Below are 13,032 nucleotides of genomic sequence, written 5' to 3'. Positions count from 1 at the left end.
GGCCGCTTGTATCCGCGACCTTGTTCTTTCGGTCATTACCCAAAGCTCATGACCATAGGTGAGAGTCGGAACGTAGATCGACCGGTAAATTGAGAGCTTCGCCTTTTGGCTCAGCTCCTTCTTCACCACAACGGACCGGTAAAGTGACCGCATCACTGCGGAGGCTGCACCGATCCACCTGTCGATCTCACGCTCTAGCCTTCCCTCACTCGTGAACAAGATCCCGAGATACTTAAACTCCTCCACTTGAGGCAGGACTTCTCCACCAACCTGGAGAGGGCAAGCCACCCTTTTCCGGTCGAGAACCATGGCCTCGGACTTGGAGGTGCTGATTCTCATCCCAGCCGCTTCACACTCGACTGCAAACTGCCCCAGTGCATGCTGAAGGTCCTGGTTTGAAGAAGCCAACAGGACAACATCATTTGCAAAAAGCAGAGATGAAATCCTGTGGTTCCCAAACAGGATTCCTTCTGGCCCCTGGCTGCGCCTAGAAATTCTGTCCATAAAAATTATGAACAGAACCGGTGACAAAGGGCAGCCTTGTTGGACTCCGGCAGGGCTCCAGAAACTCAATCTGCTCAAAGGAAGGTCAGTTTTATAGCTTCTCTAAAGAGCTCAACTGTTTTCAGCTGTGCTAACATGATTGTACAAGGGTTTTCTAATCATCCATTAGCCTTCTGAGGCAATGAGCAAACACATTGTACCATTAGAACACTGGAGTGAGAGTTGCTGGAAATGGGCCTCTATACACCTATGGAGATATTGCACCAAAAACCAGACATTTGCAGCTAGAATAGTCATTTACCACATTAGCAATGTATAGAGTGGATTTCTGATTAGTTTAAAGTGATCTTCATTGAACAGAACAGTGCTTTTCTTTCAAAAATAAGGATATTTCAAAGTGACCCCAAACTTTTGAACGGTAGTGTACTTTATATACAAACTTCATCTGCACACACACTGACGTCACTTATCTGAGAAATATCTGAGATGGGGTTTTTCATAGCATTCAAACCATCATGTTTTAACACAAGCCCTTGCCTTCAATCCTGAAAAAATCAGGGATAGAAAATGCAGACTGAAGAAGGAAATAGGTTTTTTTCCCCCCCCTTGGCTTTCAAGTGTTAAAAAGGTGCCACATACAGTAAAAGCAAGAGACAAAATGAAAAATCAAAGTAATATGATGATCTACAAATGAGAAGATGGCGAGCGTTGAAAGAAATCTAATAGGAATCTAGTAAATTGCCAGTTTATCACTGCATAAAATAGTCCATCCATTATCCGTAACCGCTTATCCTGTGCAGGGTCGCGGGCGAGCTGGAGCCTATCCCAGCTGACTATGGGTGAGAGGCGGGGTCCACTCTGGACAAGTCGCCAGATCATCACAGGGCTGGCACAGAGAAACAAACAACCATTCACGCTCACTTTAGAGCCACCAATTAACCTAACCTGCATGTCTTTGGACTGTGGGGGAAACCGGAGCACCCGGAGGAAACCCACACAGACACGGGGAGAACATGCAAACTCCGCACAGAAAGGCCCCCGTCGGCTACTGGGCTTGAACCCAGAACCTTCTTGCTGTGAGGCGACAGCACTATACCACCGTGCCACCTGCATAAAATAGTCCTAGTTGTAATTATCACATTAATCACTTTTGTTTAATTTTAAAAATATGGTTTCTAAATTCAGTATTGAGCACCTAATCAAATAGCACTTGATCCAGCAATACTATTATTTTGCATTTTATTTGTTAATACCGTTTTGACAGCTAACAACACAAGATCAAGGTCGTGAAATTGTAATTGCATACGTGGGAATTTTTCAAACACGTTTAATTCTTTAGCTATTTTTATTTATGTTTGTGTTTCTTTGCACTCAACTTCCTGATTTCTTTTGTGCTGATCTGGACCATTTCCATGCTATGTATCTTGTTTGATCAAGACAGATTTAGTTGTTTTGGCGTTTTTCCCCACCCCAGTACCCTGATGTTAATAAAGCTTGTGCGCAATGACTGACCCGAAGCTCATGTGCTGTTTCAACACACATTTCAGCTAATAGCATGTTATTTGTTATGATGACTGAGTGCATGCTGGGTAACCTCCCTTCCGCTCTCCACACACTTTATTTTAAATTGTGTCTCTCAAGTGGTTCTTTTGTCGAGTTTCCTGAGCGATGCAGAGACTGAGCAGCTCACGGCTCTATTTCAGACTTTTTAGACAATAGTACATATAAGAAAACATGTTTAAGTTTGGGTGTAACGGAAATCACTGTACATTTCCCGACTTAATCAGACGACAGGAGAAGTTCCTGAATCGAGTTGCATTATTTACTGCTAAATAATCATCGGCTTTGGGTGAAACTTTAGTACAAATTATGTGCATTAGGCAAGCTCCAGGATTACTGGACCCCTGAACTTTGACTTGTAAGAGCATGTGGGAATCCAGCACAATGTTATTTTAGTTAAATTTTTTATTATTATTATTATTATTATTATTATTATTATTAATAATAATAATAATAATAATAATTTACTTAAGTCACTATTTGATAAATTCAACAAATATGCTTAATATATCACAAGTTGTATTATACTGATGAGATGCTTAAATAACTAAGGCTAACTTGGGGCCGTGGTTATAGCCACAGCATTGCAATATGTTCTTCTGTAGCAGTACAACATCTGTGCATCAGAGTTCTTATGTAGCTGTACAGTATCTGATGTACAATATACGTCAGACTGTTTAAAGCTACATAAAAAAAACTTTACAATGCACATCAGAATGTATAGAGCTACATGAGAAAGCTTTACAATGTGCATCAGAATTTGTAAAGTTATATAAGAAAACTTTACAGTGTACATCAGAAAGTGTAAACGTACAGTACATAAGCAGACCTTGCAATATACAGGAGATTGTTTAAAGCTACATAATAAACCTTTACAATGTATATCAGATTATGTAAAGTTAAATTAACAAACTTTACAATGTACATCAGATTGTTTACAGCTAAATATGAAACTTTTACAATGTAAACCAGAATTTGTGAAGCTACATAAGAAAACTTTACAGTGTACATCAGAACATGTAAAGGTACATCAGCAAACTTCACAATGTACATCAGATTGTGTAGAGCCACATAAGAAAACTGTACAATGTACATATGAATGTATAAAGCTATGTGAGAACTTTTACACTATTCATCAGATTGTGTAAAGGTAAATAAACAAATTTTACAATGTGCATCAGATTGTTAAAAGCTACATAAACTTTACAATGTACGTCAAGTTATGCAAAGCTACATGAGAAAACTTTACAATGTACATCTTTACACTGGAAGGCATTATAATGTAGCTTTTCATAAACTTATGTTCTTACATAGAGTTACACTAAACTAATGTGCACTGTAAAGTGTTCATATGTAGCTATCTAGTAGACACTGAAAGGTAATATAACATTTCAAAATCTTCTGTTAACGTAAAGTGTTCTTATTTGGCTTTATATTATCTCATGTACACCAGATTTTGTAAAGTTACATCAGAGTGCTTTAAAATGTAGCCCACATTAGATTCTGTAACACTACCTAAGAACACTTTATGAACACTTTACATTAGAACGTAATGTAACTTTTCAAAATCTTCCATTAATCTAAAAGTGTCCCTATGTATCTTTGTGCTCTCTGGTCTACATTGTAAAGTATTTATTTTTAGCTATGCACTATCTACTATATATTTTGAAGCATTCCAACATTTTACAAACTAAGCTTTACAAACGTTTGCTGTACATCATAAAGTGGAACCTTACGAAATCTAATGTACATTGTAAAGTTTTCTTACGTAGCTGTATATCACAAATAGAATAGAATAGAATGCCTTTATTGTCACTGCACAAATGTACAACGAAATTTAGTTCATCACAGGAGAGCAAAGCCACTGCATACGTACGCGCCGCCACTCTTGGGCACTTCAGCCCAAGGCCGTCCTATGTTAACCTAACTGCATGTCTTTGATAGTCTTTGAAGTAGTGTTATAGCTTTACACTATGTGCCAATTTCTAAAACAATTCTTATGTATCTTTATAAAATTTGCTGTACATCAAGTGTAGGTTTACTCTATCTGATAGACATCATGGAGTGCTTATGTAGCTTTTTAAAGCATTCTTATGTAGCTATGTACAACCCCAATTCCAAAAAAGTTGGGACGCTGTGTAAAACATTAAATAAAAACAGAATGTGAAGATTTGTAAATCATGGAAACCCTATATTTCATTGAAAGTAGTACAAAGACAACATATCGAATGTTGAAACCAACAAATTTTATTGTTTTCTGAAAAATATTTGCTCATTTTGAATTTGATGTCAGCAACACATTTCAGAAAAGTTGGGACGGGGCAACAAAAGAGTGAAAAAGTTGTGTAATGCTGAAAAAAACCTAATTTGGTTAATTGGCAACAGGTCAATAAGATGATCGGGTATAAAAAGAGCATCCCAGAGAGGCGGAGTCTCTCAGAAATAAAGACGGGGATGGGTTCACCGCTCTCTGAAAGACTGCATGGGCAAACAGTGCAACAATTTAAGAATAACGTTCCTCAATGTAAAACTGCAAAGAATTTGTGGGTCACATCATCAATGGTCCATAATATCATTAAAAGATTCAGAGAATCTGGAGAAATCTCTGTATGCGAGAGACAAGGCTGAAAACTGACATTGGATGCCTGTGATCTTCAGGCCCTCAGGAGACACTGCATTAAAAGCAGACACGTGTCTGTAGTGGAAATCACTGTATGGGCTCAGGAACACTTCAGAAAGCCATCGTCTGTGAAAACAGTTCATTACTGCATACACAAATGCAAGTTAAAACCAGATATAAACAATATCCAGAAACCCCGCCCCCTTCTCTGGGCCCGAGCTCTTTTATGGTGGACTGAGGCGAAGTGGAAAACTGTCCCGAGGTCTGACGAATCAAAAGTAGAAATTATTTTTCGAAATCATGGACCCCACGTCCTCCAGGCTAAAGAGGAGAGGGACCATCCGGCTTGTTATCAGTGCACAGCTCAAAAGTCAGCATCTGTGATGGTATGAGGGGGCGTTAGTGCACATGACATGGGTAGCTTTTACATCTGGGAAGGCATCATTAATGCTGAATGATATAAACACGTTTCAGAGCAACATGCTGCCATCCAGACAAAATCTTTTTCAGGGAAGGCCTTCCTTCTTTCAGCAAGACAACGCCAAACCGCTTTCTACACATATTAAAACTGCAAGGCTCCATAGTAAAAGAGTCCGTGTGCTAAACTGGCCTGCTGCAGTCCAGACCTGTCTCCCATTTAAAACATTTGGTGCATTATGAAGCATAAAATACAACAAAGGAGACCCCGAACTGTTGAGCAACTATAATTGTATATCAGGAAAGAATGGGACAGCATTTCTCTTTCAGAACTACTGTACAGCAATTGGTCTCCTCAGTTCCCAAACGTTTACAGAGTGTTGTTAAAAGTAGACGTGATGCATCACAGTGGTAAACACGCCCCTGTCCCAACTTTTTTGAAACGTATTGCTGACATCAAATTCAAAATGAGCATATATTTTTCAAAAAACAATAAAATTTCTCAGTTTCAACATTTGATATGTTGTCTTTGTACTGTTTTCAATGAAATATAGGGTTTCCATGATTTACAAATTATCGCATTCTGTTTTTATTTACAGTTTACACAGTGTCCCAACTTTTTTGGAATTGGGGCTGTAAAAAGATTGTCTTTTTTCATGCACAGATGTGATGGTGTGGTCAAACGAGCGTGTGATGTGCTGGGTGCAGTCCATCGGTCTGAAGGAATTTGCAGATAACCTGGCTGAGAGCGGAGTGCATGGAGCCCTACTCGCCCTGGACGACACCTTCGACTACACGGACCTGGCCCTGCTCCTGCAGATACCCAACCAGAACACACAGGTGAGAGAGCGTTCGAGTGATCTCATGGTAGTACCAGTGTGTCATGAATTTCATCACCCTGCTTTCATGTAATATGCCATGTGTCTTTTTTTTTTCTGTGTCCTTCCTGTCTCCGCCCCTTGTCCTGTCATTGGCATGTTGCCCTATTGCGTTGACCTGCTCAGTGTTTCAGTCTTTAATCGTTAATCAATTCCAGGATGACTTAAAACGTACTTGGATATCTTAAGTGAATGATTGATTGTTTTGATTGGTCAGCTAAAAGAAAATAGGTGCATACAATGGAGTGCAAACATTTGCGTATCCTTAGGACAACATTAAGAAGAAATTTCAGGTCTGGTTTTACTTTGGTAGGATGGAGTGTATTAAAAATGTTTTGGAAAAAGTATCAGGATTCAGATGTCCAAGTTACAGGATATAGACTCGGCATGTTATGCTTCGTAACCTGTTGTTTGTATTTGCCACAGTAATGCAGCCTCTGTAATGCACACTACATTTTGTTTTATTTTTTCCTGATATGGTAAATGACCTTTAAAATATTATCCAGACAAATTAACGGAGAAAAAAATTCCTGAAAATGAGTCAAATATCTTTGGGAGGTTTTTTTTGGTTTGTTTTTTTGAGTGAATGTTTATTGATTAACGGATATCGGAAGCAGATGTAGCATGGTTTTCCCCAAAGCGTTTTAGCGTATCGGGCCCGATACGCTCGCTCTGCCTGCCGATACGCTTAGTCGCTTTAGTTAAAATCCGATACGCTTAGATTTATACCGATACGTTAAATTTCCTACCCACAAGTAACTAGATACATAGGAGAGCAAATACCAGATCCATTTACACACTGACTGATATTTGTGTCAAACAAGCGGCCCTTTCCCCCCAATGTTTGCATTGATTCTGTCAAAGTAATATGTCCATGTGGTATGATGTAAACAAACTAATCTGTTGGCTACGTCAAGATCACGTGTTCAAACCGTCCAATAAAAATATCGAAAGAAAACGTCAGACATCCCGGAAGTTTCCGATTCATTATAAGCGATCTCACTGGCTGCCGATGTCGTCCCGCACCAGACGGACAAAGCCGACTGATTTTAAATCACAAAAGTTTGACCTCGTCTATTATCGTTCATGAACATGTTTATAAGTACATAATCTTTCTGCAAACTTAAATGTATGAATTAAGTTTTCTTTTCCTTTAAATGTTTTAATCTTAATCTAGTCCATTTAATAAAGTGCAAAAATTTAAACTTTATAATATGCAGCTGCCTTACTTTTCTTTTCAGTGCATCTTAGTTCTACATATATTACGGTAATTGCATCAGAAACATTCTAAATCATTACAGTTATAGTAATACAGCAACTTATTTTAAGGTGGCAGGTCTTGGGTTCGGATCCCTTTGTGATCAACAGGAGGTCATGATGATCGATTCTCTTCATTGGATTGCATAAGACGGAGCAAACCACTGTTCATATTTTCATGCACATTTGTTACAACACTACTTGATAGATAATTAAGGGATCCCGTAGATTTTCAATCTATCATAGAACTCAGTAATCTATAACAAAACAGTTTAACCTGCATGTTGAACTTTAAGGTGAAATTTCAAATGTGTTTACATTAATACTATTTAGGTAGAAATCATTGAAACGCTAGTAAAATCTATCCTATAATCATCATGGATCTAAAACCTCTGAGACCCTGAAAATGCACCTGAGAGCATCGATTTTCAAAAAAAAAATGTTTCCGGGGGAGCATGCCCCCGAACCCCCCAGTTTCATTTCGCGCCACTGGTGCTCAATTGTCTGTGTATTATCATGCCAGAATTTAGGGCTTTAACTTTTTTCTGGGGAAAACACTGTGTAGGTATTTGGACTGTGTTGTGTTTTGATGTAAACTGTTTATGAAATATTATTCTCTACTTTCTCAGGCACGCCAGCTCCTGGAGAAGGAGTACAACTCCCTGATCGCCATGGGAACCGAGAGGAGACCAGATGAGGTGATTGTTACACAACACAACAGACAAAAGTTAGCAAATGGTGATCTAGAGAACATGAGTAATATCAGCCAATATATTACGCTTTAGGGCGTCACGGTGGTGTAGTGGTTGTCACGGTCACTTCACAACAGGGTTCTGGGTTCAAACCTTGCGGCTGGCTGGGGTCTTTCTGTGTGGAGTTTGTATGTTCTCCTCATGCCTGTGCGCGTTTCCTCTGCGTGCAAAGACATGTGGATTGGGTCAACTCGTTACTCTAAATTATCTATAAGTGTGACTTTGATGGTTGTTCGTCTCTGCGTAGCCATGTGATACATTGGCGACCTGCTGCCTCAGGGTAAACCCCGCCTCTCATCTGAAGTCAGCTGGGATTGGCTCCAGCTTCCCTGTGACATGGATGGATGGATGGATGGATGGATGGATATTATGCTTTATGTGTAACTGAGAGTAAAACACGGAGCAACTGAACCACAAATCTCTTTTTAGGAGAAAAAGTGTTTAAACAAATTTTCTGAAAGTTGTTAAAATATGTGGAGAAAGCACCACTTACAGTAACAGTGTGAGTTTGTGTGCAATTCGCTCACTGTTCAACCAGTTACAATTGAAGAATACTGGGGAACGTGGATGCTACTGGTGAATAACACTTAGCACTGACTGCTAGCCATGGGCGTAAATTGCAGGGTCAGTACAACCAGCCAATACCCCCCCCCCCCCCCCCCCCAAAAAAAAAAAAAATCATATCATCATGATGAGTGAAAATTTTAACTATTATAAAACATGAAGCAAAGAATGACATTTTCACACACACACACACACACACACACACACACACACACACACACACACACACACCCATCCCTGTTTAAGACTTGGTTGCCCCCAACCCATCCTCCTCTCCCACAAGCAGTATCTGGTTCGAGCAGTAAAAAGATCCATTTTAACTTGATGATCTAACAAAAAGAGAAAAAAAACTTTTCCCAACTGGAGGTACGCTACGGTAATGGCGCTACCACTCATGAGTCAAATAACTAGAGGAAAGTTTTATTTCCTGCTCTGGTTACATTGTGTTAAGTGAACTGTTAGCTAGTTAGACTAGCCATCATAGAATCGGACCACTTTTATCGTAGCTGTTAGCTAGTTGTTATTACTTTGATTATTTCTAAGGTATATCAAGTGATTAGTTATTGCTAACAAATAATAATAAAAGGTCTTGGCAGCAATTAATGCTCCGATAATTAGACCAGAATAATAAGGATTAAGTACTGTTAAATTGTGGAATAACTAGGACACGGCTAAGTCCTCTATACTTCCTCTATATTCAGGAAGTGATCCATTTCCATTTTCCAATACTGGAACAACAAATTGATGCATTACAAATTTGGTGATTTTGTCACAAAGTGAATCATTTTATGATATGATATTCAACTGCACTAATTGGGAAATGGATATCATATATCATGTTGTTTTGGTATAGCTCTTCAACATAAAATTCATGGGAAACAGCTCATCTCATCTCATTATCTGTAGCCGCTTTATCCTTCTACAGGGTCGCAGGCAAGCTGGAGCCTATCCCAGCTGACTACTGGTGAAAGGCGGGGTTCACCCTGGACAAGTCGCCAGGTCATCACAGGGCTGACACATAGACACAGACAACCATTCACACTCACATTCACACCTACGCTCAATTTAGAGTCACCAGTTAACCTAACCTGCATGTCTTTGGACTGTGGGGGAAACCGGAGCACCCGGAGGAAACCCACGCGGACACGGGGAGAACATGCAAACTCCGCACAGAAAGGCCCTCGCCGGCCACGGGGCTCGAACCCAGGACCTTCTTGCTGTGAGGCGACAGCGCTAACCACTACACCACCGTGCTGCCCGGGAAACAGCTTTTTTGGAAAATATCTGGGGGGGGGGGGGGGCATGCCCCCGGACCCCCCTGGACTCCCTAAATGGGTGGAGACCTCAACCCACCAATGTTCAACCCAAAGTTACACCCTCACTGCTAGTTGAACTTCCATCAGTTCCACCATATTGGAATTAAACCCCAACACTGCATCCCAACTCATAAACTTTGTGACTTCTGAAGCTACAAAAAGCACAACAATGGATTGTTCACATGGAAATGGTGTAGATTTAAGCAAGTTGCCCTGAATTCCTTAAAAAAGAGACATGGTTAACCTCAGAGGTTCATGGATCTGGAGTTTGTCTGTGGATGCTTCCCTTGTATTTGAAACACACTGCTTAAATTTAAGAGCTGATTCCACCTTCATTCAGAGGTAGATTCTAGACACGGCGTAGAGACCGATGCAAAGTGTTGATGTTTTTGTGGTTCTCTCTCAGGATGGCACCAAGACGTTCACTCGGTCCCCGTCCTGGAGGAAGATGTTCCGTGAGAAGGACCTGAGAGGGGTGACGTCAGACTCTTCAGAGACATTGCCTGCTAACTTCCGCGCCTCGGCCATCTCCACTCCATCCGTGACCCTGCGCAAGGTTCAGAGTGAAGGTACGACGCTCGATTATACATCCGTCTTCAGAGCTCAACAAGATGAACTAGACTTGAAAATTATGACTATTAAGATGTCTTTGTTAGATGTGATTATGTTCTAAGTCAGGGTTCAACTGTCTGATATTGGAACAGCTTACATGAAATTGCTGTCAATATGCAGATAATTATTAGCGTCATGACTTTGGATTCATATTTAATTCCTGCTTTCGAAGTGTGATTTATCAAGATGTCGCAGGCCACAACGAATTTCTTACGCTGTGTACCACGAGCAGCCTTATGATCTGAAATACATTCTAAAGCACCGTCAGTGATTTTGCTATCTGTCTGTGATTTTGCTATCGCTAGCATAAACCGCATGAGGTGAGTGACTGGATTATTTAAGGCAGGGGTCCCCAACCTTTTCAGCCCCAAGGACCGGTTTGGTTCTCATTTTTTTCCCCAGCGGACCGGGGGGGGGGGGGGGGGGGGCACATATGTTCGCGTGCACATACTTTTACAAATGAGGATAGTCAGCAGGATACAATATGTGGGGGTATTTATTCACAAGTGACTTTAAGGTTGGTACATTCCAACCATTGGGGGTCTTTGGGGGGGGGGATACATGATCATTTATTATTAGGGGACAATTTTGCTGATATTCTATATAGTGTTGTGCATGCATATTAAAAAATAACCATTTCAGCCATGAACAGTAGGTAACAAACTATTGAAAAAGAACGTGAACTTGAACAAGTGAAAACTGAATTATGAACAGGAAGTAAACGCGAAACAACATGCACAACACAATATGTACTGTACAAATTAATACAACGAATTAATAAATTTAGCGCGCGTTGAGGCCAAAATGCAATTTATTTTAATGGTTGCCCTGTGCTTGTTTCCCTGCAACAAGAAGATTCCATCTGGGGGTGATGGAAGACAGTGACACTCTTAATGTGTTTGAAATGTCCAATCGATTGCGCAGTTTTGTTTTGGTCACGGTCATTGCAGAAAACCCGGCCTCGCATAGGTATGTGGTTGGAAAAGGAAGCAATGTTTTGAGTGCTTTTGCGGCTGTTTCCGGGTATTCCGCTTTGGCTTTGATCCAAAATGCAGGTAAAGAGGTTTGCTCGAACATACTGTAGTCTTAGGCCCTGTCCACATGGCAACGGATTCAGGTGAATCTGATAAAATTGTTTATCGTTTCGGCCTGGCGTCCACACGGCACCGGCGTTTTGGATGCCCCAAAACGAAATCTTTTGAGAACAGGTTCCAGAGTGGAAAAATCTGGCAACGGCGCCGTTGCGAAGTCGTCTGGATGAGTAGAACAGATTTGTTTACGATGACGTCACAACCACATGACAATCCCGCCAGCAAAAATAGGGAAAAAAAGGAGCGATCTCACCTCTTCAGATGTTGGTTTAAGTCCGACAATACATTCCTCAAAAAGGGCGTAGAAGAACAGAGTAATCCATAAACGTGTAGCATTCAATTTATTATAATTATGAATAAATATTTATATTATGAAATATAAATAAGTGTCTTAGACAATAGATACTATTTTACGCTACTGATTAATAATCAAAACTTTATGTGGCTGATGCTACAGAAGAAGGGGTTTATGCGCATGCGTCTACTTCTTCTATTGTTCTGGTGTCTCCGATGGGACCGTCTTACAGCGCACGTAGAGGAGTGGCATGTGTATTGCATCGTTTTCAGCAAGTGTTGCGTTGCCATATGAACCTGATATTTTACTGATCCGTTGCCCATGTGGACACGATATTAAAAAAAAAAATCTCGTTGCCGTTGTCGTGTGGATGTAGCCTTAAGACCACCGTCATTTGCTAGTTCGAGAAGCTGTGCTTCCTCCTGAACGGGCAGGTGATTGGGGATGCTGGCAAACGGGTTGCGGATCCACTCATTCTTTTGACGCGGCTCTGTGGAGGCTGGGAAGTACCGTTCGAATTCTTTCGACAGCGCAACAAGGTGATCACGAATCAGCTCCGACAGAGCTGGCACTGCCTCAGTCTCTCCCAATATCCCCACTAACGTATGAAACATATCAAACACACCGCTGCCTACTCAACGTCCCCACTGAGCCAGCTTTGCTTTAAATGCAGCAACTTTATCTGCCACTTTAAAGACCGTTGTCATCCTCCCCTGGAGTGTCAGGTTGAGCTCATTAAGCAAGCTGAAAATGTCACAGAGGTACGTGAGTTTTGACACCCAATGGTCATCACTAAAATGCGCGGCCAACTCAGATTTCTTTTCTGCCAGAAATTTCTGCAGAAGCTCTCGCAACTCAAACACTCTGGCCAGTGATCTCCCCCTCGACAGCCATCTGACCTCTGTGTGCAAGAGAAGGCGTTTGTGCTCTGCATCCATTTCATCGCAGAGCTGTTCATATAACCGGGTGTTGAGTGCGTGTGCTTTGATGTGGTTGACAATTTTAACTACATCATTTAGTACAGCATTCAACTCAGGTGACAGTTTACGGCTGGCCAGCATTTCTCTGTGAATGACACAGTGTGTGTGTTCGCAGTCAGGTGCAACCGCTCTGAGCCTCGCAGTGAAACCGGACAGGCGCCCAGATTTTTTTTCTGCATTTTTTGC

At 41.0% G+C, this 13,032-nt stretch overlaps 2 protein-coding genes across 2 annotated transcripts in view; one reads left to right on the top strand and one right to left on the bottom strand.

Moving 5' to 3' along the window:
• LOC132868929 (neurotrophin-3) overlaps positions 1–13,032 on the bottom strand; it is a 71,854-nt gene that overhangs the window by 12,301 nt on the left and 46,521 nt on the right. The window lies entirely within an intron of this gene.
• Positions 1–13,032, top strand: part of ppfia3 (PTPRF interacting protein alpha 3) — a 70,027-nt gene that overhangs the window by 49,640 nt on the left and 7,355 nt on the right. Inside the window, exons 27-29 of the mRNA XM_060902248.1 lie at positions 5,766–5,941; positions 7,866–7,934; positions 10,275–10,437. Coding sequence (XP_060758231.1) covers positions 5,766–5,941; positions 7,866–7,934; positions 10,275–10,437 — 408 coding nt within the window. The remainder of the gene's footprint in view (positions 1–5,765; positions 5,942–7,865; positions 7,935–10,274; positions 10,438–13,032) is intronic.

The sequence above is a fragment of the Neoarius graeffei genome, chromosome 20 (assembly GCF_027579695.1).
Source record: "Neoarius graeffei isolate fNeoGra1 chromosome 20, fNeoGra1.pri, whole genome shotgun sequence".
In the NCBI taxonomy this organism is placed as follows: domain Eukaryota; kingdom Metazoa; phylum Chordata; class Actinopteri; order Siluriformes; family Ariidae; genus Neoarius; species Neoarius graeffei.
Note: the sequence above shows the minus strand (reverse complement) of the source record. Positions and strands in the feature narration are given on the sequence as shown.